Below are 27,954 nucleotides of genomic sequence, written 5' to 3'. Positions count from 1 at the left end.
TTCATTTAAATGTTCTATGGGCCGAATGTGTATGTAGGGCAGTTGAACAGTTTCATAGAAGCACAAAATCAGATTCGCAGACACACCTAAACGGAGAAGTGATCTGGAGAAGCACTGATGAGGCTCAAAACCACTTTGCCCTTTTAATTATTTAACTAGTCGACTTGGAGAAGTAGCGTCGGGATCGATTTTAGGTATGTATGTGTATGTTTTCGTTTTGTCTGTCTGTTTCAGTTGTGTCTGTTTCATGAGCGCACACACAAAGCAGCGTGTGTGCTTTGGCTATAGCCTATCCATCGGGCCGCGTGTAGTGCCCGATTTAATCATCTAGATTTGTTTGATTTTCTTGAAACAACGCCGCCCTGATAAGAAGTGTTCAATTTGAGGCTATAGAAACGGAGATATTGCGAAACAGAAACTCGGGAGTCATTGTTGCTTTAAAAGCGCGTATTGTTTCGCTAACGGGACAGTGAAGAAAGAAGCAGAAGAGATTCAGAATAAGACCGTTGTTTCGCCCATCTGTCTACCTCCAATCAATCCAGTCATTATCAACTTCAGGACTTTAACCAATGAGTTTATGGAACCTGTTGGAGAAAGTAAGATGCCCTAGACTTATTGAAATCGTATGAATCAATGTGTGTGAGTGATTTATTGAACTATTTGACATAATATACAGATTGGTTTATAGGCTATACACATTGTCACTGAAGTGGGCTACCTACATCCATCTTAGCTGCCTTTTGTTAGTTTTGAGTTGGATAGCTGAGGTCTGAGTAAACAATTGGGTATGAGATTGTATCAGTGTGTACAGCATAGACAGTCAGTGATGAATCACTCTGTTCTGCAGGTCTGGAGCACATGGCCCTAGTCTTCTCTGACACACTGACCTTTCACTGTCAACCAGAGAGACATGACACTCCTGGTGTGTGTGTGTGTGTGTGTGTGTGTGTGTGTGTGCCCTATGTCTTGTGTCTGTGACATTTGATCTTTTATGCAATCAGACTTGTCCCTGTGGTCAGTTATAGCGTAGGGGTTCTAATGACTGATAGCTAGCTACCTTTTGTCAAACTTTAACCACACTCAACCCAGATATTTCATATGTACTAGACAGATCTGTAGCATAGCCCACTGGGTACAGGAGAGAGATTCCATCTTGAAGGCCGTAAAGTATTATATTCCACAGATAGTAGTTGGAGTATACATGCATTCGGAACTCAGAAGTAAATCTTGCTTGCAATGCCAAAAGTTTGTAAGTTATTGGGTCAGAGAGGAAGTCATTGTCTTGAGTCATTTCTCAGAACTTCACTTTCAGTAATCAACTACCGGAGAGGGGTGGAAGAGAGGAGCTGAGTGAAAGAGAGCTACAGTACATGTAAATAAGAAATACAGAATATGAATGTGTAAATTGCACAGAGTTGAGAGTGAGTGAGGATGAGGGGAAAGGCCCAACACGTGGTAGTCATTTAGAAATGAATAAACTGAACGCTTTACATCTGTTTTCTGATCTTTGAACTGCCCTTCCCTTTCTCTCTTTTCTCTATCTCACTCTCTCCACCTCCTGGCCCTGCTCTTTCTCTGTTCATCATGCCCCCCCCAACACACACACACACACTGGTAGGGGGTTCTCCATATCATCATCCCCAGTGATTATCAAGGATATACTCTACATTACCAACTGCAGCATGCAGGAATACCCCACAAAGAAATGTTGCTCTCAGGTATGCTGAAATGGAGTGTGTCCTTGTCTCAGGTATTGTGAATGGACTATGGCAGTAGGGCAGTTACAGGTGCCTTTTTCCTTTTGGACGTAATCCGATACATTCCTAAAATGCACATGTGTGTGTTTAGGGTCCTCTATATACATCAGTCATTGTGTAATGTCTCTGTGCAGTAGGACATCCATGTTCATTAGTCAGCAGACTGACCTGAGCCCCAGACATCCAGCCCATGCTGCACACTTACCTCCATGTCTCTCTCTCGCTCGCTCTTATTTAATTTCCCGTGTCCTTCTGTTTGATGTGATTTTCGATTACATTGATGTCAATGTGGTTAGAGGGACAATCAAATACGATTTGTATTTATGAGCAGGAATGTATACCGTGTTGCTTCTCTATGTCTTCCTCTCTGTTTGTGTAGACTCTCTGAGTAGGAGTGCTGATGATCTAGGATTAGTTTCTCCTTTTAAATCATAATGAATACAATTATATGTACAGGTAGGAACCTGACCCTAGATCAGCACTCCTACTCTGACACGCTTTGTGGATATGGGTAATATACTGACAGACGCTACACACAATATACAGACAGGAAGTTTAAACCAATGAATTTATATGAATAACGTACACTGTAAAAACCACAGGCTACACTGTAAACCTATGAAACCTATAAACTCTGCAAGGTGTCTATGCAATGAGGGAGAAATAGACTACATGAACACAAGTACAGTATGTGGACATGTGCTTTTTATTTAACCTGGCAAGTCAGTTAAGAACAAATTCTTATTTTCAATGACTGCCTAGGAACAGTGGGTTAACTGCCTGTTCAGGGGCAGAACGACAGATTTGTACCTTGTCAGCTCGGGGGTTTGAACTTGCAACCCTCCGGTTACTAGTCCAACGCTCTAACCACTAGGCTACCCTGCCGCCCCAAAAACCATGAGCATTAATGGAGTTGGGCACCCTTTGTTGCTATAACAGCCTCCACTTTTCTGGGAAAGCTTTCCACTAGATGGTAGAACATTGCTGCGGAGGCTTGCTTCCATTCAGCCACAAGAGGTCGGGCACTGATGTTGGGCGATTAGGCCTGGCTCGCAGTCGGCGTTCCAATTCATCCCAAAGGTGTTGATGGGGTTGATGTCAGGGCTCTGTGCAGGCCAGTCAAGTTCTTCTACATCGATCTCGACAAACCATTATTGTATGGCCCTCGCTTTGTGCACGGGGGCATTGTCATTGTCATGCTGAAACAGGAAAGGGCCTTCCCCAAACTGTTGCCACAAAGTTGGAAGCACAGGATCGTCTAGAATGTCATTGTTTGCAGTAGCGTTAAGATTTCCCTTCACTGGAACTAAGGGGCCTAGCCCGAACCATGAAAAACAGTCCCAGACCATTATTCCTCCTCCACCAAACTTTACAGTTGGCACTATGCATTTGGGAAGGTAGTGTTCTCCTGGCATCTGCCAACCCAGATTTGTCTGTCGGACTGCCAGAGGATGAAGCGTGATTCTTCTCTCCGGCGAGCTTTACTCCAGCCGATGCTTGGCATTACGCATGTTGATCTTAGGCTTGTGTGCGGCTGCTGATGATGATTTTTACGCTCTTCAGCACTCGGCGGTCCAGTTCTGTGAGCTTGTGTGGCCTACCACTTCGCGGCTGAGCCGTTGTTTCTCCTAGACGTTTCCACTTCACAATAATAGCACTTAGAGTTGACTGAGGCAGCTCTAGCAGGGCAGAAATTTGATGAACTGACTTGTTGAAAGGTGGCCTCCTATGACGGTGCCACGTTGAAAATCACTGAGCTCTTCAGTAATGCCATTCTACTGCCAATGTTTGTCTATGGAGATTGCATGGCTGTGCTCAATTTTATACACCTGTCAGTCGAAAATGGCTGAGTCCACTAATTTGAAGCTGGCACCGATACACATTATTGCTGCACAGCTCCGGTATTGAGGTTTGAGGGGGCATGGTCTCTCCCCTTCCCTAATCACCTATACCATTGATACCCATTGACTTCCAGTTATTGTGCTAATGTTAGTTAGCAATTGGGCTAGTCAGCAACTTCCTTCAAACTGCACACAGAGACATAAAAATGGTATCTATGAGTTTATCTGACTCTGGGGAAGTAGATAAAGGGCCTCTGCCAAAATCCCGAAGTATCCCTTTAATCACAAACAGGTTTTTAATGTTACATATTAATACTACCTCTCTGAAAATGTTTTATGGCAAGGAACAAACACACAGCTTCTCTATGGCTCGGCATTGATTTCCCTTCATTGTGCCAGGAGCCTCAATCAGAATAAAGTACCATTACTGAACAGGCCACTCTGTATTTCACAAATTGATTTTACACACACACACAAGACTAAAAGCACCCCTCCCTACAGTAAGAGTGCTTGTTGGGTTAAAGTATACAGGAGATGGGGAGTCTGAGCTACATGAATTGGATTAAAACCTCCTGGCTGAATCCCGACATGATCCTGTCTTATTAGTAACACAGACACACAGACACAGACAGTCTCTGTTCAGAATGGAGGTACATTACTGTAGTCTTTGAGGTCAGTCAGAGTAGGCCAACTAACTGTCCATACGTATTATAATGGGGAAGACTTCCAGTGCCATAATTGATAAATAGCTTGTTGACAAAAGGATAGGGAAAACATTTTTTGTCTGTGTATTGTGTGTTGCTATGTTACAGCTCCTAATTTGTGCTGCAATTTAGACAACATAACACACGAGAACAAAGACTATGTATGATAACTATTAGTGTGTTTGGGTCACCTGGTTGTTTGGTGACCCATGTGTTCAATTAATGTTTGTGTCATTACCGTGTTCTGTGTGTGTTTATTGCCAGTGTGGTACGTTCATCTGTCTTTATCTGTAACGGTAGTCTGTCGTGTTGCTAACGGTAACAGTAAAAAAAAAATTTAAAAAAATTCCAGCAGTATGTAAACAAAAGACACCTAATCCACCCTACCGTCTTCGCTCACCACTGGCCTCAGCCAATAAGAGTGATGCAAGTGTCTGACTGTCTGTTCTAACTGTGTTTGTGTGACTGTTGTAGTAAAGTCCTTCCTCCTGGCAGTGGTGTCTGAAATACAGTGAAGAGATCTGGTTGGTCAGATATACCTTGAGCATTCCTATGTTAGCATGTGTTGGTGCCAACTGTGAGCGTGTATATCTGGCTCATAGAGCAGCCATTGTGTCAGGGGGACAGGAGAGTGGGACAGTTGTCTCCCCAAACTGCCTCTCTACCCCAACCCCATCACTTTATTTTGTGGGGCAGGTGTCCAGGTGTGTGTGTGTATATCTGCTTAGATTTTCACTTGTCTGGAGGACAGGTGTTTGGTTACCCAGCCATCTGTATCTCACTCCTCTACCATCCTCTGTTCGGAGGTGTGTGGCTACGGTCATGCTCCAGTATTAGAATAGTTCTGTAGGTTCATCACATTCCTATGGCGTGACTCAAACTGATGTCTCTGCCTTTTCAATGAGCTCCATTCACTCCATAATCTGTCTATCACCCTGCCTGTTACAACGTGTGTGTGAGTGAGTGATAACACAAGCCTCTGCTTTAAAGACAACTCTTAACAAAGAGGCAGGAACATGACATCCCAGTTTACAGTGAGGGAAAAAAGTAATTGATCCCCTGCTGATTTTGTATGTTTGCCCACTGACAAAGAAATGATCAGTCTAATTTTAATGGTAGGTTTATTTGAACAGTGAGAGACAGAATAACAACAACAGAAAATCCAGAAAAACGCATGTCAAAAATGTTATAAATTGATTTGCATTTTAATGAGGGAAATAAGTATTTGACCCCTCTGCAAAACATGACTTAGTACTTGGTGGCAAAACCCTTGTTGGAAATCAGAGGTCAGACGTTTCTTGTAGTTGGCCACCAGGTTTGCACACATCTCAGGAGGGATTTTGTCCCACTCCTCTTTGCAGATCTTCTCCAAGTCATTAAGGTTTCGAGGCTGACGTTTGCACAGATTTTCTATGGGATTAAGGTCTGCAGACTGGCTAGGCCACTCCAGGACCTTAATGTGCTTCTTCTTGAGCCACTCCTTTGTAGCCTTGGCCGTGTGTTTTGGGTCATTGTCATGCTGGAATACCCATCCATGACCCATTTTCAATGCCCTGGCTGAGGGAAGGCGGTTCTCACCCAAGATTTGACGGTACATGGCCCTGTCCATCGTCCCTTTGATGCGGTGAAGTTGTCCTGTCCCCTTAGCAGAAAAACACCCCCAAAGCATAATGTTTCCACCTCCATGTTTGACGATGTGGATGGTGTTCTTGGGGTCATAGGCAGCATTCCTCCTCTTCCAAACACAGCGAGTTGAGTTGATGCCAAACAGCTGCATTTTGGTCTCATCTGACCACAACACTTTCACCCAGTTGCCCTCTGAATCATTCAGATGTTCATTGGCAAACTTCAGATGGGCATCTACAGTGGGGCAAAAAAGTATTTAGTCAGCCACCAATTGTGCAAGTTCTCCCACTTAAAGATGAGAGAGGCCTGTAATTTTCATCATAGGTACACTTCAACTATGACAGATAAAATGAGAGAAAAAAAATCCAGAAAATCACATTGTAGGATTTTTAATGAATTTATTTGCAAATTATGGTGGAAAATAAGTATAATAAGACCAGTCGTCCTGGTCCCTTTGCAGAAAAACGGCCCCAAAGCATGATGTTTCCACCCCCATGTTTCACAGTAGGTATGGTGTTCTTTGGATGCAACTCAGCATTCTTTGTCCTCCAAACACGACAAGTTGAGTTTTTACCAAAAAGTTATATTTTGGTTTCATCTGACCATATGACATTCTCCCAATCTTCTTCTGGATCATCCAAATGCTCTCTAGCAAACTTCAGATGGGCCTGGACCCTCTAAGAAGAGGGGCGGGGGCGTATGCCTTATGGCTAACGTGACATGGTGTGATGAAAGAAACATACAGGAACTCAAATCCTTCTGTTCACCTGATTTAGAATTCCTCACAATCAAATGTAGACCGCATTATCTACCAAGAGAATTCTCTTCGATTATAATCACAGCCGTATATATCCCCCCCCCCCAAGCAGACACATCGATGGCTCTGAACGTACTTTATTTAACTCTCTGCAAACTGGAAACCATATATCCGGAGGCTGCAATTCATTGTAGCTGGGGATTTTAACAAGGCTAATCTGAAAACAAGACTCCCTAAATTTTATCAGCATATCGATTGCGCAACCAGGGGTGGAAAGACCTTGGATCATTGTTACTCTAACTTCCGCGACGCATATAAGGCCCTGCCCCGCCCCCCTTTCGGAAAAGCTGACCACGACTCCATTTTGTTGATCCCTGCCTACAGACAGAAACTAAAACAAGAGGCTCCCTCGCTGAGGTCTGTCCAACGCTGGTCTGACCAAGCTGACTCCACACTCCAAGACTGCTTCCATCATGTGGACTGGGAGATGTTTCGTATTGCGTCAGATAACAATATTGACGAATACGCTGATTCGGTGTGCGAGTTCATTAGAACGTGCGTTGAAGATGTCGTTCCCATAGCAACAATTAAAACATTCCCTAACCAGAAACCGTGGATTGATGGCAGCATTCGCGTGAAACTGAATGCGCGAACCACTGCTTTTAATCTGGGCAAGGTGTCTGGTAACATGACCGAATACAAACAGTGCAGCTATTCCCTCCGCAAGGCTATCAAACAACTAAGCGTCAGTACAGAGACAAAGTAGAATCTCAATTCAACGGCTCAGACACGAGGCATGTGGCAGGGTCTACAGTCAATCACGGACTACAGAAAGAAATCCAGCCCAGTCACGGACCAGGATGTCTTGCTCCCAGGCAGACTAAATAACTTTTTTGCCCGCTTTGAGGACAATACAGTGCCACTGACACGGCCTGCAACGAAAACATGCGGTCTCTCCTTCACTGCAGCCGAGGTGAGTAAGACATTTAAACGTGTTAACCCTCGCAAGGCTGCAGGCCCAGACGGCATCCCCAGCCGCGCCCTCAGAGCATGCGCAGACCAGCTGGCCGGTGTGTTTACGGACATATTCAATCAATCCGGCCACCATTGTTCCTGTTCCCAAGAAAGCTAAGGTAACTGAGCTAAACGACTACCGCCCCGTAGCACTCACATCCGTCATCATGAAGTGCTTTGAGAGACTAGTCAAGGACCATATCACCTCCACCCTACCTGACACCCTTGACCCACTCCAATTTGCTTACCGCCCAAATAGGTCCACAGACGATGCAATCTCAACCACACTGCACACTGCCCTAACCCATCTGGACAAGAGGAATACCTATGTGAGAATGCTGTTCATCGACTACAGCTCGGCATTCAACACCATAGTACCCTCCAAGCTCGTCATCAAGCTCGAGACCCTGGGTCTCGACCCCGCCCTGTGCAACTGGGTACTGGACTTCCTGACGGGCCGCCCCCAGGTGGTGAGGGTAGGCAACAACATCTCCTCCCCGCTGATCCTCAACACTGGGGCCCCACAGGGGTGCGTTCTGAGCCCTCTCCTGTACTCCCTGTTCACCCACGACTGCGTGGCCACGCACGCCTCCAACTCAATCAAGTTTGCGGACGACACAACAGTGGTAGGCTTGATTACCAACAACGACGAGACGGCCTACAGGGAGGAGGTGAGGGCCCTCGGAGTGTGGTGTCAGGAAAATAACCTCACACTCAACGTCAACAAAACTAAGGAGATGATTGTGGACTTCAGGAAACAGCAGAGGGAACACCCCCATCCACATCGATGGAACAGTAGTGGAGAGGGTAGCAAGTTTTAAGTTCCTCGGCATACACATCACAGACAAACTGAATTGGTCCACTCACACAGACAGCATCGTGAGGAAGGCGCAGCAGCGCCTCTTCAACCTCAGGAGGCTGAAGAAATTCGGCTTGTCACCAAAAGCACTCACAAACTTCTACAGATGCACAATCGAGAGCATCCTGGCGGGCTGTATCACCGCCTGGTATGGCAACTGCACCGCCCTCAACCGTAAGGCTCTCCAGAGGGTAGTGAGGTCTGCACAACGCATCACCGGGGGCAAACTACCTGCCCTCCAGGACACCTACACCACCCGATGTTACAGGAAGGCCATAAAGATCATCAAGGACATCAACCACCCGAGCCACTGCCTGTTCACCCCGCTATCATCCAGAAGGCGAGGTCAGTACAGGTGCATCAAAGCTGGGACCGAGAGACTGAAAAACAGCTTCTATCTCAAGGCCATCAGACTGTTAAACAGCCACCCCTAACATTGAGTGGCTGCTGCTGTAACAGGGTAAAGGAAATATTCATAGCCTGTTATACATTAAAAAGTATGAGTAAGTTCATAGTATGTGAGGATCTTAAAACATCTAAGGTTAAGAAGATGCATTCAGTATTAGTTGATAGAGATTGATAACATTCATATAATTGTGTTAAAATCTGTCAAAGGGTACGAATTGTGAGAGTAATGTGTAAATGTTATATTGATTACTTTATTTTGTGGTGCCTAAAAGTGTTCATCTGTCATCTACGAAATGCTCTTAATCTATGAGCCGGAGATCGATTGCTCTGGTCTCCACCCATATTCCTGGGGAAAATCGCGGTCTTTTCTCATTGAACTAAACGTTTTGAGAATACAACACCATATCACTAGTGATTATTTCTCCCCTGTTTTCAGGTACTTTATTGATGATAAAAATAGTAATTTAAATGTTATAACTCACTAACATGTCAAGAGTGTTTAAGGTGTGCCTTAGTAACGTCTTGAGGAAGTTAGAGTTAAGTTTGAAGAGAGTAATATTAGCCCTGCTCGGTTGAAGTGAAGAATAGCATCGTACTGAGAGTAGCTGGCATTTTATGTCGATTGTGAATGAACATGTACGTTGTTAATAAGATATTTTGCTGTGTTAGTTGTATAATGGATTTTCTGTTGTTTTGTAATGTGTTACTTTTGTGAAATGATTGAACTAAACGTTTTGAGAATACAACACCGTATCACTCTCGTGATTATTTCTCCCCTGTTTTCAGGGGTGTAACACTGCCAACACAATGACACTGACACAACTCCAGCCACTTTAATAATGGGAATTGATGGGAAATGATGTAAATATATCACTAGCCACTTTAAACAATGCTACCTTATATAATGTTTACATACCCTACATTATTCATCTCATATGCATACGTATATACTGTACTCTATACCATCGACTGCATCCTTATGTAATACATGTATCACTAGCCACTTTAACTATGCCACATTGTTTACATACTCATCTCATATGTATATACTGTACTCGATATCAGCTACTGTATCTTGCCTATGCTGCTCTGTACCATCACTCATTCATATATCCTTATGTACATATTCTTTATCCCCTTACACTGTGCATAAGACAGTAGTTTTGGAATTGTTAGTTAGATTACTTGTTGGTTATTACTGCACTGTCGGAACTAGAAGCACAAGCATTTCGCTACACTCGCATTAACATCTGCTAACCATGTGTATGTGACAAATAAAATTTTATTTTATTTGACATGTACTGGCTTAAGCAGGGGGACACTTCTGGCACTGCAGGATTTGAGTCCCTGGCGGCGTAGTGTGTTACTGGTGGTAGGCTTTGTTACTTTGGTCCCAAATCTCTCTGCAGGTCATTCACTAGGTCCCCCCGTGTGGTTCTGGGATTTTTGCTCACCGTTCTTGTGATCATTTTGACCCCACGGGGTGAGATCTTGCGTGGAGCCCCAGATCGAGGGAGATTATCAGTGGTCTTGTATGTCTTCCATTTCCTAATAATTGCTCCCACAGTTGATTTCTTCAAACCAAGCTGCTTACCTATATTGCAGATTCAGTCTTCCCAGCCTGGTGCAGGTCTACAATTTTGTTTCTGGTGTCCTTTGACAGCTCTTTGGTCTTGGCCATAGTGGAGTTTGGAGTGTGACTGTTTGAGGTTGTGGACAGGTGTCTTTTATACTAATAACAAGTTCAAACAGGTACCATTAATACAGGTAAAGAGTGGAGGACAGAGGAGCCTCTTAAAGTAGAAGTTACAGGTCTGTGAGAGCCAGAAATCTTGCTTGTTTGTAGGTGACCAAATACTTATTTTCCACCATAATTTGCAAATAAATTCATAAAAAATCCTACAATGTGATTTTTCTGGATTTTTTTCTTCTCATTTTGTCTGTCATAGGTACACTTCAACTATGATAAATTGCAGGCCTCATCTTTTTAAGTGGGAGAACTTGCACAATTGGTGGCTGACTAAATACTTTTTTGCCCCACTGTTTATGTGCTTTCTTGAGCAGGGGGACCTTGCGGGTGCTGCAGGATTTCAGGCCTTCATGGCGTAGTGTGTTACCAATTGTTTTCTTGGTGACTATGGTCCCAGCTGCCTTGAGATCATTGACAAGATCCTCCTGTGTAGTTCTGGGCTGATTCCGCACCGTTCTCATGATCATTGCAACTCCGAGGTGAGATCTTGCATGGAGCCCCAGGCCGAGGGAGATTGACAGTTCTTTTGTTATTCTGTCTCACTGTTCAAATAAACCTACCATTTTTAAAATTGGTAAAATGTACAAAATCAGCAGGGGATCAGCAGGGGATTTCCCTCACTGTCTATTTTGTGTCCAACTTAGACAGGCTACTGCTCGTGGCTAAATACCACACTCGGTGCCTCAGAAAATCTGAGTTTAACTAAGAACAGACGGTTTGTCTTCCGAGGCTTCAGAGAGACATTTGGTTTTAATGTAGAACTGGGACTGGTGAGTTAGTTAGTTCGTTAGTTAGGTTGATTAGTTAGTTACTTAGTATGAGACAACACTCCTATCAACAGGAAATTGTGAAAGAGTACACAGAAAGTGGAGCCATCTCTCTGTACAGTGTGCAGATTGCCGCACAGGAAGAGGTCTGGGTGTGGCACAGAGAGGGAGAGAACATCTCTCTGCAGATTGGTTTCTGTACAAAGCTATCTATCCTAACTCAATATGCTCGTAACTGATTCAGCCCTCTTATGAGTAGGCTTATATTGAATACATTTTATGAGCAAGTATACTATCATGTGCTGTACACTGCCCTTGTGTACCATGTAGTGAGTTAAGTGCTTAGGTCATGGTTGGGAAATCCTGTTGCTGCAGTTTTCTTCCCAGAAACACCAGTTTGCACATGCTGCAGGTGTCAAGAACTGTGTGTTTGAGAACAGACATTCTCTGTGCCGTAGACATGATTGTTGTTGTGTGTCTACTGGCTGGTAGCTGTAATAATCTCTCAGCATTAGGCTGACACTGATAGGATGTGTGTTGCACTTTTTCACTATTCCCTGTGGAATGACATCCGGGCTGAATAGAGTTCACAAACGTTCCATTTTGGATGTTTCAGTATTTCTAATGTTAGAGGGCTCTGACTCTGACACAGATCATGACTCACACAACTCCCGCTGTCATGACTCACGCTGCTCTATGTGGGTGTGTATCCTGAGAAACATTTGATTGTGTATAGGCCCCCACCCTACTTTGAAACTGGGGAGGGGTGTTTCCCAGCAATCATTCAGGGCTGAGACCCTAGAATTCTCTGCTATTCTCGCTCTAGGACAGGAAATACAAACCAGACCGCAGCCCGCCGAAACTCATTCTAGGTGGATGTGCTGAGTGAGAAACAACATCTGCACTGCTAAACATCACTGGTCCACATATAACTCTTTCTCCAACACCTCCTCATCCCCCCATCTGCCTCTGTCAGTTAGAAGGCTGTATATCTCTTTTTTAATCAGGGATTTCTTCATGACTAAGTGTGTGTGTGTGTGTGTTGTGTGGGGGGGGGCAGGGGGTCATATGGTAAAGCAGGCCGCCAGCTGGTCTCTCTAATGAGGACATCGGCACCACATGGACGAAGAGGAAGGGTTTTATAATCTCTTACTTTCTTTCAACCTATGACCTCGCACGAAGCAAGTGTCCCCACCCCTCATTCTTTGAGTCTTTTGGTCCGAATCATCTCAACTTCTTCTCAATTGTCTTTTTTTCCTCCATCACCATGGAGACCAGTCATCACTCTCACCATCATAGACACAAGGCCAACAACAGGAAGTGGAAGTGTGCGCGTGAGTTTAGCTGTTAGTTCATGCAGTCCCAGTGAAGGACAATCTGTTCTGGTGCAGTAGCCCTGTGCAGTGCCAAGACTGTCATTCAATTAACTCTAATGCAGCCTGCTAGTGTAGACTCAGTGACTCTCTCTCACACACACACACCTACTTTATACACGCTCAGTCACTCCATCCCTTCCTCTCTCTCTTACTCCTTATAAATGCAAACACAAGTGACCACCCTTGAGAAAGTACTCACCCATTAGTTCACTCACTAGTATTGCTTTGAGATGTTGACAGCCTCTGATTGTAATGAATGGGCTAGTTCCGCTCTCTTTCTCTCAATGTCTCTATCTCTGTTAATTTTGACCTTTCCTCTCTCCCGCCCCCTGGTTTCCCAGTGTCCCTTACACACAGCATAACGTAGAGGTTGTGGGAGGGTTCTACATGGAAAGAGTAAACAAGAAGATGCATACCAAGGTTTAATTCCCCTTCTCTCTGTGTATGTCAGTGTCATCTGACCATGTAGCAGTGTTTTTGTAGAGTATTAGTTCCTCTGTAGTGAGGTGTCGGGTCTGACTGGAGAATCACGCACTTGCCACCTGGTTCCTACACCTATAAACATGAAAGAGCTGCTTTAATGGGGATGCCTGGAATAGCAGGAAGTGCACTTCTAAAAAGTCCTCTACACACACGCTCACACTGCTTGAAAGCTGTTTATTTCTTTCAGCCTAAAATCATATTTCGGTCATGGTGTTGACAAGATGCTGTATGTCCCACAGGATAAGATGGGAGGGCATGTGTGTTTTACTCTCTCTCTCTCTCTTTCTGTCTTTTGCTCTCTGTGACGGTATTGTAGTGAGAAAGTCTTGTGGCAGCATGTCACACCCATGCCCTGCGCGCCCAAGACTGCCGTGCAGCTCCCCAGGACTGCCACGCAGAGAAGCACGATATTGAACTTCACTCAACTTTCTGAAGTTTTCCCTGTTAACACAATCAACATTTACCTTTTACTGTGGCAATTGTGATCGAATCAACGCAATATTAGCCACTTTCAATGCAACATACCGAAACAAAACAAACTATGTTAGAGATTTTGTTGTAAGCAGAACTCATCTGTAGGATTCTATTTCATTGACTGGGACGACTCAGGCCATACCCATACTCTACACAGACCGGTGCAGCATATCCAATCAGAGCTGCATTAGAACTATATGCAAATGGACCATTGCCATATATGGGTCTGTGCAATTTACTTTGAACTGAACTGTGTTTACAGCATGAGCAGTCGTGAGCAGATGCGCTTGTTTTGAGATCAAAGTGAGAGCTGCATGTAGCCACGTAGGCACATTTTGTTCATATCCTTTGCTAGTTAGTGCATTATTAGCCCAGTTATAGAAGTTAGCAATTGCTTCCTACAAGAGCCCAAAACGTGTACATTTCCAGACATATTTGAAAAGCGAGTCAGATAAAGATTTTATTTTTGTCTTAAAAGGGGAAGTGTTGTATTTTGAGACGGTTTATTCAAGACTAAGTAGCCAATAGGAGGGTAGCATAATTTGCCTGATTCGCTGTAATAATAGTATGGGAGTTAATTTTGTGGTTTCTTGCGTCAAACATGTTCAGTTACCTCCTTGTCTGAAGGACAAGTGGATAAACAGGTTAATGTCAAGCCCTGCATTTTTTTTCTTCTAAACCCTGTAGGCCTACATTGAACACCACACTTTGGCTGCTACTGTAGGCTGAATGATAGAACAGATATTTCCATGCGTTATGGGATGCATTTTCTCCATTGATTTTCATGGTAGGGCCACTGGTAGGCCTATATTATGATCAAATAGCAACAGTAGCCTACTTGACCACTGTTAAAACAGTAACTTAAAGCGAGTACAGCCTCAGTGGTCACAATAAAAAGCGCACTGGAAGTTGCACTGAATTTTCACAACTTTAAAGTTTGCGCTTAGCGGTCTGTCCCAGGCAAGAAGGGAGAGGACATGACTCCACACTCTAAAATGGCTTCCTTCCCTTGTATCCTCTCTAAAAACACAGGTAGATTTCCAGCACTATGTTTTCATCAGTCAGGTCATGCCAGATAATTGATCATGAAGAAAAGGAGATGAGGTGGAGAAGCCATTTTAGAATATGAGATACAGCCCGTCTGGGACTAGCCTGGGCTCTTTCAACTCCCAATGTCACTTACTCTTCCCCTGGGGCAAAGAGGAAGTGGCACCAGATGTGTTAAGCGAACGGATGCTTTCTCAATACCCCCAGCCTGGTTGCTCCACTACCCCCTGCTGCTCACACTAAAGGGTATTGCTTTTGATATACTTGGCAGCAACACGCATATACACACACACACAGTGCCCTGTTTACATGTATTGTATAACCGCCTACACTGACACTCTTGCGCACTCACACCCACACACTTACACACTAACATAGACACACTCTCGCACATGCCCACCCACCACTTATGCTGCTGCCATACTGTTTACTATTATCATTATTTATCATGCTATCAGTCACTTTCTCCTAATCCCTGCCTACATGTACATATCTACCCCAATACTCCTGTATTCCTGCACATTGTACATGTGGTACTGGCACTGACCATGTGTATATAGCTTCCTCTCTTATTTCTCATGTTTTTTTTAACATTTTATTTGTTGTACTTTTTTTGATATTGAATACTACACTTTTGGTTGGGGCTTGCAAGTTAAGCATTTCACTGTACTTGTGCATGTGACCTAAAACTTGAACACAGACACACACTGCGTATTCGCCTTCATGTGAAATATATAGGGGTAATGTTTGATTTATGACTACCAAACATTTTTACCCCCACAGGGTGTAAAACACAATGGCTGTTTTCTGTCTCCCATAATGAGATCTACATCTGGCCCTCGCCGGAGAAAAAGATCAGTCTAAACTTGAGAGAGATGTTTTTCTTATTATCCACCTCTTTGTTATGCAACTGGCTCTTTGTTCGTCTCTGGGATGTGAGGCAGCGGTGACCTCTAATGTTGAGATGTAAACATTACAGCTCTCCTCAGTGGCTCTCTTCACCAACCGCCCCCTAGTGAGTGAGAATGACGATCATAATCAATAGGTTTAGATAGCTGGTAAGTTAGTCTAACGGCCAATCTAAAAATTGTTAGCTGACATTGCTAATTGAGTGAATGTGTCAGTGACTGACATAACGAGAAACTACTGATACACAACCACAGTTCTAAATCACACCTTGTGTATTCTACTATTCTAACTGTCAACAGTAAATTGAGAACCTGTCCGTACTGTATTACAGCTCCATGCTCGCCGTTTCCCAGCGTTGTTGTTGTTTCTTTAACACAGGTCTACACGCAGACTAGAAATGCACTTAAAGTTTCCAATTAAGTTTAAAAAAATGGTATGTAGCCTAGCATGCCTATGTCTCAGATGACATGTTTTGGGCCCTGTAGCCTAGCATGCCTGTGTCTCAGATGACATGTTTTGGGCCCTGTAGCCTAGCATGCCTGTGTCTCAGATGACATGTTTTGGGCCCTGTAGCCTACGCTGCATGATGATGATGAACAAATCATGAGAATACTTTTTATGTCAGGCTATGAAATCTTACCACTACCTAAGTAATCTACACACAGTTATAAAATCCCATTTTGGTGTTTTTGGCCTACTTACAAAAGCCATTCATAAATGCACCTATTCTTGGAATGTGCTAATTATACTCCTGGCTGACCTTTAATCTCTGAGAAAGAGACGAGCTTTGTCATTAAAGTTATTTCCAGGTCAATAGATAAAATATGAACTGTGTGTGTGTGTGTGTGTGTGTGTGTGTGTGAGGGGATGCCGTGTACAGGTAATATCACATTTCATCATAGTTCATTCCAACCAGCCGCTTTGCTCTAACCTCAGTAGGACAGCTGCACGCACAGGGAACACAGCAGTAGTGAATCTCTCCTCCCCTGTCTAGTGTTCAAATTGAGCTATTTAAGTGGGAAGTCTGTTAGCTTATTCTGACTTTAAATCAACAGTTGAGATGGCTACTATGAAGAATACCTGTCTTCCCTCACCTACTGCAGAGTAAATTGGAGAACCGTTGATAGATTTCCCAATGTCTAGATAATTTGACCCATTTTAACCAGTCTTTATTATGCTTAAATGTGTTACCGGTTAAAGTACCGTTTTATAATGAAAGGACAATGGGGGGGATTTTTGCATATGCAGTGTGTTTTGTTATTGTTATGCAGACTGTCTGTGTCGTGATAACTCTTCATATGCTTTTCATGCAAAGTACAATAAGAAGATTTGGTATGATAATATGGAATTGTCTCCAGGGAGAAATGGTCTTAAATAAACATGCTGTATATATTATCCATACATTTTACATTAATTTGGTGGCTGCAGGAAATTGTACTCTGATCTATATAGATGATCAAATCTATGTAGGACTAATGGAAATGTGTAACCTATTTGGATATTCAAATCAGTTTGTGAGACATTAGAATCGGTAATGGGACTACTCCCTATTTGAGTTGATGGCTGATTATCTTAGGGACTGTATTGTATGTCTGTAATCAAGTAATTCCATCTCTGGATGATAAATGTAGTATATCCATATAAAGGTGATATTTTGATGGATATAGGCTTGTTGGTGCCAGCAATATCTGTGAGCAGCGCCAGCTCTAGCCTTTTGGGGGACCGAAGCGAGATTTGGTTGGGGGGCCCCTCACCTTGTGGCACAACATTTTAGTGGCCCCCCTTTAGACAGAATAATTTTTTGTTTTTAAGCATATTTTCTGTAATTCTACACATTTTCTAATCACTTAGTCATTCTCATGCAGATATATTATTAGCATGACATATCAAAATCAATGGGGTCCCCCTGGGGGTCAGGGCCCTTTGGCATGTACCCAATGTGCCTGGTCGGTATTCTGCAGTAAGGTGACAGCTTATGTCACTTATGCTTGGAACCAGCCCTGTCTGTGAGAGTCTCTATGCAGATGTTTTCCTCATTCTGGAGAATAGAACATTCCTCTAGTGGAATGGAATGATTATGTAACTCCAACCTCTCAGTAGTGAGGGTCGGAATGTCTCGGTGCATTAAACAGATGGATGTCTCGATAGCATCCAGAGCTGAAGCCTGATTTTGACATGTTTGTGTGAAAGAGAGCTGGTATAGTTGACCATTACAGTGTGTAAATGAATCCATGAATTGAGATGTATAATAAATGACTAATAACATATTGAATCCCGTCTTCTCCCCTCGTCAGATCAGTGTGTGGACCCAGGTCTGTCTCTGTCTCGGGGCAGGAGTGTGATGGCTGAGCCGGACTATCTGGAGGGGGACTGTGAGGAGATGATCAAACCCAAGAAGCTGTTGAACCCAGTCAAGGGCTCCAGAAACCACCAAGACCTCCATCGAGAACTCATGATGAACCAGAAGATGTAAGGGGACTGGGAACAACACTGGGGCAACACGCACTTCTCTTCCTTCTCCTGTTTCTACTACATTTTATTTCCCAGCTGTCTATACACTGATCCTCGTCTTAATCGAGAGGGCAACGGTAACGTTTCTATTCATACAACAACAGTTTATCTTCCTTTTGACTGACTCACCCAGGGCAGATCACTGTGTTGTGGTAGAAATACATCCTGGCTCATACCGTGGATGGATGAGATCCAAGCCATTCATGAGGTTGACATGAACAGTATATAACCCTGGCGTTCAACTCTGCACACAGAGGTTCAAAGGTTTATCCTTGCCTACCGTTTGATTGTGTTGATTTCCATCTATTGGTTAAGGTTAGGGTTGAGGGTTGAGTCAGCTGATCCTGAATCTGTTAGAAGTGTGTGACTGCGTGCTAATGCAGCGTGTTGCTATGCTATGACAGTGTATTGGGGATACCCCTGTGGGAGATGCATAACAGTACTGCCATGTAAACCTTAATGCATGAAACTTTTAATGAGTTATTATATAAAACCTTTATTTCCTTCTACTGTCTCAGAATTATTACATATCAACTTGTACTTACTGCATGTAAAGGTTCCTGCTGACCCAATATTATGATAGCAGTACAATCACAACCATCTTTTTTACAATCTAAAACGTACGTTTCCAGTGAACAGTTCTGCACTTGAGTGGGTGGGTAGAATAAATGGATGGATCTCGGTGAATTGAGAAAAATATTTTTGGCTGAATGGTTTTGTAATACCTTGAATTGCCACTTGGGAAAATGTAAGTTACAGAATGGACCGTGGCTGCAATTCACACTGGTTATGCGTGTGTGCTTGCATGCATGACTGTGTGTGGCTTTGATTCACACCATCAGTGCTGAGGCTCAAAGGGTGTCTTTTTCCTCTCACTCTGAATGGACAGATGCTCAAAGCCTTGTTGTGTTTATGTATATGTATGTCTGTCTGTATGTATGAACACAGTGTGTACTGTTGACAGCTGTACATCACTGTGTCCGGCCTGTTAGCACGCTGCACAGAACCATGTGCATTATGGACATGAACACAGTGTGTACTGTTGACAGCTGTACATCACTGTGTCCGGCCTGTTAGCACGCTGCACAGAACCATGTGCATTATGGACATGAACACAGTGTGTACTGTTGACAGCTGTACATCACTGTGTCCGGCCTGTTAGCACGCTGCACAGAACCATGTGCATTATGGACATGAACACAGTGTGTACTGTTGACAGCTGTACATCACTGTGTCCGGCCTGTTAGCACGTTGCACAGAACCATGTGCATTATGGACATGAACACAGAGCTCTGGAGTATGAAGGAAGGGAAGAAAGGATGTGAGGGGGAACTTGAGAGGATTTTTAAAAATTTGGTTTAAAGTGGATTAGTCATGGTGGTGGTGATGATGATGAGAGCCAGGGATGGTAAGGAACGTTATGTAAGGGGGATACCTAGTCAGTTCCACAACTGAATGCATTCAACTTCTTTGAATCAGAGCGGTGCGTGGAGCTGCCTTAATCAACTTCCACGTCATCAGAGCCCAGGGAGCAGTTCTTGTTGGGGGTTAACTGCCTTGCTCAAGGATAGAACGGACGATTATTACTATTCGCCGGCTCAGGGATTCGAACCAGCGACTGTTTGGTTACTGGCCCAACGCTCTTAACCAGTATGCTACACCATCCCCCTCAGAGTCTCTTACTCTTCCCTAACTACCTATGTTCTAACTGTAACACAAACACACTTATGCTGCAGTTACTTATTCGATCATTAGCTGACTGCAGGGGTGGCTGGGGTCTGTGTTTATGTCATGGCCGTAGTCAGAGACATTTTGAAATCATAAAACCTCCAACTCGACACAGGTGCGTAACAACAAAATGGAAACGCCTGTTTCATCAATGGCATGTCAGTAAGGGGACTGCTCAAGTCACTTCTCAGAATTTGGAGTAAAAGAAAGGGAGTTATATTATGAAAGAGGATGTTTGTACTAACAGCTCCTGCAATTGGTTGTTTCTCCTAGGGGCCTAGCTCCCCAGAACAAGCCAGAGCTCCAGAAGGTTCTGGAGCTGAGGAAGAGAGAGCAGGTTCTCAAGGCCCAGAGGGAGGAGCAGGAGGCCCACACCAAGAGGAGCGACCTGGAGATAGAATTAATGAAGAGACAACAGAAACTAGAACAGGTAAACACATTCACACACACATGCCTCCGCACACACACACTGTGATACTTACACACACCCAACACTGTAAACCTACAGGTAACTGCTAACATAATGGAAACACTTGAGTAAATGAGGGATACAACGTATACTGAAAGCAGGTTATTCCACACAGGTGATTCCTGAGTTAAAAACGGCTGCATTGGTCCTTTATTTATCTGGGTAACAAATATACTGTGATTTTTATTTATATATATATATATATATATAACCATTTTAATTGAAAATAACAGGTTCTTAGCAAAGAGCAATTTCTCAAGCAAGATTTTTGTTAGGACTGTCTGGGAGTGGTCTGAGTGGGAAAGGGAAAACTAGCTATTATTGGAAGAGGTTTGGAATTCTCTTATTGGTCTGACTAATTTACCGCCTGGTGACATCACCAGGCAGGCAAAAACTCCACCCCAGCAAAGCAGGCTGAAATTTCAGGTGGTCTTTTCAAGCGGCTCTTACACTGAAAGGGCGTTATCATAATTTTCACAGTATTATTCCAACCTCGTGGTGTGGGAACATATATAAAACACATCGAAATCACATTTGCCTGCACGGTGCCTTTAAGCAATTAAAATCCCATCAGGCTTAGGGTAATGTATAAAAGTACTGGGCAGGCCATTATTTTGGCTGTCATGGCTATGCCCCCATAGTATGACACTGCCCACATCCACAGGGCACGAGTGGTCACTAAATTTGTTGAGCATGAAAACGATGTAAACCATGAACCTGGGTCGTCTCAGTCTCCAGATCTCGACCTAATTGTACATTTATGGGAGATTTTCTGGAGCCGCACCTGATACAGAATGGTGTTGAATGGTGTTGAATCCCTCCAATAAGAGTTCCAGACACTTGTAGAATCTATTCCTATTAGGCTTGGGCAATATACTGTATACCAGGGTATTTTGAAATACAGAGAGTATGATTTTCAATACCGTTTAAATATATATGATTTTATTTTTGAGGAGGTTGGGGGTGCATGATACGCCACTGCTTATAACTATAAATTAAGTATAACTATAAGAAATCTAAGATGTTAAATAAATCCTATCCAGCTCAGGGCTGCAGGTATCCATTTGGTTTGCTAACCTACTAGCTAAGTGGTTACAGAAGATACATTCAATCCCCTCCTCGATCAAGATCCCTGTTGCCTAAATAGTTTTATGCATTAAAAAAAGTGTAATCTAAAACCAAAATGAAAGGGCACACCCTTGTGCACTTTCAGTAATACCCGGTATGGTACAGAGACGGTATCCAGGTTTTTTTAATCGCCTAACCCTAATGCCAAGTTGCATTGAAGCTGTTCTGGCTCATGGTGGCCCAATGCCTTATGAAGATAATTCATGACAGAGTGTGAGAAATCAACTCAAAGTTCATTGGTCTCGTACACAGATTTGCAGGTGTTATGGCAGGTGAAGCAAAATGGGTATGTTACAGCTCCATCAGTGCAGTCGAATGTCTCGCAAATATACAAATAATAAAAATAAAAATCTAAATAAGAAATAACAATCCAAGTAGATATATTTGTGAGCATGTGAGAATCCGGAGTATAAATATGTGGTACGTATATAGTTTGGAAAATAAAATGGTATGTACAGTAGTAGGTATATTAGGATGAGCTACATTGAGAATACAGTGTATTCGGAAAGTATTCAGACCTTAACATTTGGAAAAAGTCTTTACGTTACAGCCTTAATCTAAAATTAAATAAAAACAAATCCTCATCAATCTACACAACACACCATATTGACAAAGTGAAAATGTTTTTTCAGAATTCAGCAAATGTATTACTAATAAAAAAACAGACCCTTTGCTATGAGACTCGCAATTTAGCTCCGGTATATCCTGTTTCCATTGATCAGCCTTAAGATGTTTCTACAACTTGATTGGAGTCCACATGTGGTCAATTCAATTGATTGGACATGATTTGGAAAGACACACACCTGTCTATATAAGATCCCACAGTTGACAGTGCATGTCATAACAAAACCAAGCCATGTGGTTGAATGAATTATCCATAGAGCTCTGATACAGGATTGTGTCGAGGCACAGATCACACAAAAAATTTATGCAGCATTAAAGGTCCCCAAGAACACAGTGGCCTCAATCATTCTTAAATGGAAGACGTTTGGAACCCCCAAGACTCTTCCTAGAGCTGGCTGCCCGGTAGAGTGGCCTGATGGGAGCCACTCCTCAGTAAAAGGCACATGACAGCCCACTTGGAGTTTACCAAAAGGCACCTAAAGGACTCTGACCATGAGAAACAAGATTCTCTGGTCTTAAGAAACCAAGATTGAACTCTTTGGCCTGAATGCCAAGCGTCAAGGCTTCAGGAAAGCTGGCACCATCCCTACATTGAAGCATGGTGGTGGCAGCATCATGCTGTAGGGATGATTTTCAGCAGCAGGGACTAGGAGACTAGTCAGGATCGAGGGAAAGATGAACGGAGCAAAGTACAGAGATATTCTTGATGAAAACCTGCTCCAAAGCGCTCAGACTGGGGCGACGGTTCACCTTCCATCAAGACAACGACCCTATACACACAACCACGTCAATAAAGGACTGGCTTCGGAACCAGTGGCCCAGCCAGAGCCCGGACTTGAACCTGATCGAACATCTCTAGAGAGACCTGAAAATAGGTGTGCAGCGACGCTCCCCATCCAACCTGACAGAGCTCAAGAGGATCTGCACAGAAGAATGGGAGAAACTCCTCAAATTATAGGTGTGGCAAGCTTGTAGAGTCATTCCCAAGAAGACTCGAGGCTGTAATCGCTGCCAAGGGTGCTTTAACAAAGTACTGAGTAAAGGGTCTGAATACTTATAATAAAAAAATGAATTTATATTTATTGCAAAAATGTCTAAATCCCTGTTTTTGCTGGGTGAGCCATGTGAGTGAGAGGTGCTTGGGAGCACACAGACGGGACAAGGCATTTATAAGTATTATATTCAGCCCAAGAGCACAACAGCCACTGGCCACAGAAGGCATGGACTGGCCGGGAAATTTGAGGCTTTACCAAGTACTTGTCAAATTGTGAATGAGAGACTGATGAAGTGTGTGCAGCCTGCGCAAAAAAAAAACTAAGCAGAGCCTTCATTAGTTGCATCATGCAGCCTTGTACAAATCAAAACATATAGCCCAACATTTGTATCGCATCTAAAGTTACATTAATAACTCTAAATGAAGCATATAGCAGGACTTGTTTCTTTGTTAACTGCTCAACACAGAGTAGCCGAATGTATGCACTCCCTCAAATCGTTTGGAGACAATATCCTTTCTACTTTTTTCAGCTATGTTCAAATGTATTCTTGATACTGTTTGTTTCTAAATAGAGTAAAAACTCACCAATGATTAGTAAAGCTCAAACCAAGTTTATTTACTCAATGGGTCAAACAGCTGAAAGACTAAGACATGTTTCCTCCACACATGTCTGTCTGTCTGTCTCTGTCTGTCTGTCTGTCTGTCTTTGGGTGAAGTATCCTCCCTCCCTATTTGGGTGAAGTATCCTCCCTCCCTATTTGGGTGAAGTATCCTCCCTCCCTATTTGGGTGAAGTATCCTCCCTCCCTATTTGGGTGAAGTATCCTCCCTCCCTATTTGGGTGAAGTATCCTCCCTCCCTATTTGGGTGAAGTATCCTCCCTCCCTATTTGGGTGAAGTATCCTCCCTCCCTATTTGGGTGAAGTATCCTCCCTCCCTATTTGGGTGAAGTATCCTCCCTCCCTATTTGGGTGAAGTATCCTCCCTCCCTATTTGGGTGAAGTATCCTCCCTCCCTATTTGGGTGAAGTATCCTCCCTCCCTATTTGGGTGAAGTATCCTCCCTCCCTATTTGGGTGAAGTATCCTCCCTCCCTATTTGGGTGAAGTATCCTCCCTCCCTATTTGGGTGAAGTATCCTCCCTCCCTATTTGGGTGAAGTATCCTCCCTCCCTATTTGGGTGAAGTATCCTCCCTCCCTATTTGGGTGAAGTATCCTCCCTCCCTATTTGGGTGAAGTATCCTCCCTCCCTATTTGGGTGAAGTATCCTCCCTCCCTATTTGGGTGAAGTATCCTCCCTCCCTATTTGGGTGAAGTATCCTCCCTCCCTATTTGGGTGAAGTATCCTCCCTCCCTATTTGGGTGAAGTATCCTCCCTCCCTATTTGGGTGAAGTATCCTCCCTCCCTATTTGGGTGAAGTATCCTCCCTCCCTATTTGGGTGAAGTATCCTCCCTCCCTATTTGGGTGAAGTATCCTCCTTCCCTCTAAACATTACATCTTTATTGCTAGGTAGGAATTTAAGTGATGCAGACAATAAACTGTTTCTTCTCCCTTAATGTGACCTGACCCTGGCCCCCATTCCTCACTAATCCACATCTCTCCACCTTTATCAGTGACTGCAACCATGTGATTGCCTTTCCATTACTCAATACATTCCAAGCTTAATTGCCTCCACCATATACATTCCTCCTACAGATAACCATTAACTTGTGGTGTAGAAACCAGACTATAGCACTCCTCATTTCCATAGGATACCTGATATTTAAAAATGTTTCAAGTTTAGGAGTCAGAACCCATCAATACTATAAAATGACATAAAAGAATGCCACAGAAATCTAAGCAAATATTGTCTGCCAAATGAACTAGTGTAGCCCATAGCCATATGCAATAGCCAGATCAGGGCCTAACATAAGGACAACTCAGAGTATGCTATTCTGTTCTTCTGAAATAGACTACATTTTCTTCATATCATGTTTCTTTAGACCTATCTAAAATAAATAATGGATTTATTGTCTATGCTATATTACATGGATTTATTTGACTTTTTAAAAATCTACCAAAATGTTCCAAAGGTCTGCATCAGTGGCTTGTAGGCTATGCATGGAAGCCAGGTGATGCTAAATGTGTTTGTTAATTACCGTGAGATTGGCAGTTATTTGCTTGACAAACACCGTCTGACAAAATGGTATGACCACCATAGCCCAAGTCTCACACACAGATCACCCTGATACAATACTGGTTGCTCAACACACACACACACACACACACACACACACCTAAACTCAGCAAAAAAAGAAACGTCCTCTCACTGTCAACTGTGTTAAGTTTTAGCAAACTTGATATGTGTAAATATTTGTATGAACATAAGATTCAACAACTGAGACATAAACTGAACAAGTTCAAAAGTAACAGTCAGTATCTGGTGTGGCCACCAACTGCAAGCACTGCAGTGCATCTCCTCCTCATGGACTGCATCAGATTTGCCAGTTCTTGCTGTGAGAGGTTACCCCACTCTTCCACCAAGGCAACTGCAAGTTCCCGGACATTTCTGGGGGGAATGGCCCAAGCCCTCCCCTCACCCTCCGATCCAACAAGGGTACCACATGAGGGAGGAGGATGTCTTCCCTGTAACGCATAGCGTTGAGATTGCCTGCAATGACAACAGGATCAGTCCGATGATGCTGTGATACGCCGCCCCGCCTCCAAATCGATCCCGCTCCAGAGTACAGGCTTCTGTAACTCTCATTCCTTCGACAATAAACGTGAATCCGACCATTACCCCTGGTGAGACAAAACCGCGACTCGTCAGTGAAGAGCACTTTTTCCAGTCCTGTCTGGTCCAGCGACGGTGGGTTTGTGCCTATAGGCGACGTTGTTGCTGGTGATGTCTGGTGAAGACCTGCCTTACAACAGGCCTACAAGCCCTCAGTCCAGCCTCTCTCAGCCTATTGCGGACAGTCTGAGCACTGATGGAGCGATTGTACATTCCTGATGTAACTTGGGCAGTTGTTGTTGCCATCTTGTACCTGTCGATCCTGTGTAGGTGTTACACGTTGTCTGCCACTGCGAGGACAATCATGTCCGTCCTGTCTCCCTGTAGCGCTGTCTTAGGCGTCTCACAGTATGGACATAGCAATTTATTGACCTGGCCACATCTGCAGTCCTTATGCCTTCTTGCAGCATGCCTAAGGCACGTTCACACAGATGAGCAGGGACCCTGGGCATCTTTTTTTGTGGGTTTTTTTCAGAGTCAGTAGAAAGGCCTCTTTAGTGTCCTAAGTTTTCATAACTATGACCTTATTTGTCTACCGTCTGTAAGCTGTTAGTGTCTTAACGACCGTTCCACAGGTGCATGTTCATTTAATTGTTTATGGTTCATTGAACAAGCATGGGAAACTGTTTAATGCCTTTACTCTGAAGAATTTTGAAAGATAGGGTCCTGAACAAGGGAAGATTCTTTTTTTGTTGAGTTTACAAGCTAAAATGTACTTGTACTAATATTTAACCTAACATACTTCTCTGTCTGTGTTTAGCTGGAGTTGGACCAGCAGAAGGATGAGGAGGAGCAGGAGAACACCCCTGAGTTTGTGAAGATGAAGAGCAATCTTAGGAGGACCAAGCAGGAGGCTAATGGGGAGGAACGTACCACTTAGGGGCCCATGGGGGGGGAATGTTTGAGAGAGAAGGAGAGGGCAACTGTGTACATAGAGGTGTGTTTGTGCAGAGTCTATGGCACATGTCATCTGAGGTGGAATTCACTTCCTGATTCTGATTTTTCCGACCCTGTTGAGAAAGACTATAGACAATTTTGTCTGCCTACTAAATACCAACAGTACTACAGACCTCTTTGTCTGTCTGCTACAGCACTCACCACAGGCAGTGACCAAGGAAACTTAACCACGTCAGCTTCTCTCACCAACAGACAGACTTTGCAGAGAAGAGAATCCCCTATAGACTACAGACTGCTTTGTCTGCCTGCTGTAGTACTCACATCAGCATCTCCACTCAACACACAGACAGAGAGGAGACTTAACATGGACACAAAACACGGAACATGCTACACATGGACAGTCAACCAGTCTTCTTGGGAAGCCTGATGCAGGGACAAACAGAACCCACACAGTTTCCATTCCCTCTCTCCTGTTTGCTCCTCTCTCTCCGGCCACAGAAAGTTCTCCTTCTGTTATTGTTGTTTTCATTTTCAGAACCCAGAATAGAAAAGCGGACACTGGATGGACTCTTAAAACTGTGTTTTGTAAAAATGCCAAATTAATGTGCTGTTATTTATGTTTGTTTGTAGTATTTTAGCCCCATGTAGGGAGTGTGTGAGACATCTGTTTAGTTTTACAGCTCAATGTGTGGAACCTGAGCAGGACAGGACGAGTGTTTGTGTGAAAAAACACCCAGGTTACTTTTTTATTTTTTATCTCCAACATACCACTTCCTCAGCTAATGCTATTTGAAGCAATACTAGAACCCCTTTCAAGTGTGAGACTTTTCTTTCTATAATTATAATGGTTTCTGTAATTGGTTTTTTTGTATGAATAAAAGTGACATTAAATCAGTGGTGGTGGTTGGAATAATTGTTCTTCCTCTGTCAACCATTGTTACCTGCAAGGAAACACGTGGCGTCATCATTGCTTTGCAAAAAAAAACGCTTCACTGACAAGGATACTGCTGCCAGTAAGATTGCACCTAAATCAACCATTTATCGGATCATCAAGAACT

At 43.5% G+C, this 27,954-nt stretch overlaps 1 protein-coding gene across 2 annotated transcripts; it reads left to right on the top strand.

Moving 5' to 3' along the window:
* Positions 1–27,790, top strand: LOC112245449 (protein FAM107B). 2 transcript variants are annotated; one of them, XM_024413575.2, is made up of 4 exons: positions 1–194; positions 18,067–18,241; positions 20,285–20,441; positions 26,760–27,790. In XM_024413575.2, exons 2-4 carry the CDS (start codon positions 18,114–18,116, stop codon positions 26,877–26,879), a joined length of 405 nt encoding a protein of 134 aa, XP_024269343.1. In that variant the 5' UTR covers positions 1–194; positions 18,067–18,113; the 3' UTR covers positions 26,880–27,790. The 2 variants fall into 2 exon arrangements, with proteins under 2 accessions (XP_024269343.1, XP_024269342.1); XM_024413574.2 differs by lacking the exon at positions 1–194 and adding an exon at positions 327–596.
* The last annotated feature ends 164 nt before the right edge of the window (positions 27,791–27,954 follow it).

Source organism: Oncorhynchus tshawytscha, linkage group LG06, assembly GCF_018296145.1.
Source record: "Oncorhynchus tshawytscha isolate Ot180627B linkage group LG06, Otsh_v2.0, whole genome shotgun sequence".
NCBI lineage: Eukaryota > Metazoa > Chordata > Actinopteri > Salmoniformes > Salmonidae > Oncorhynchus > Oncorhynchus tshawytscha.
The sequence above is the reverse complement of the archived record's forward strand: the minus strand, read 5'-3'. Positions and strand labels throughout refer to the sequence as shown.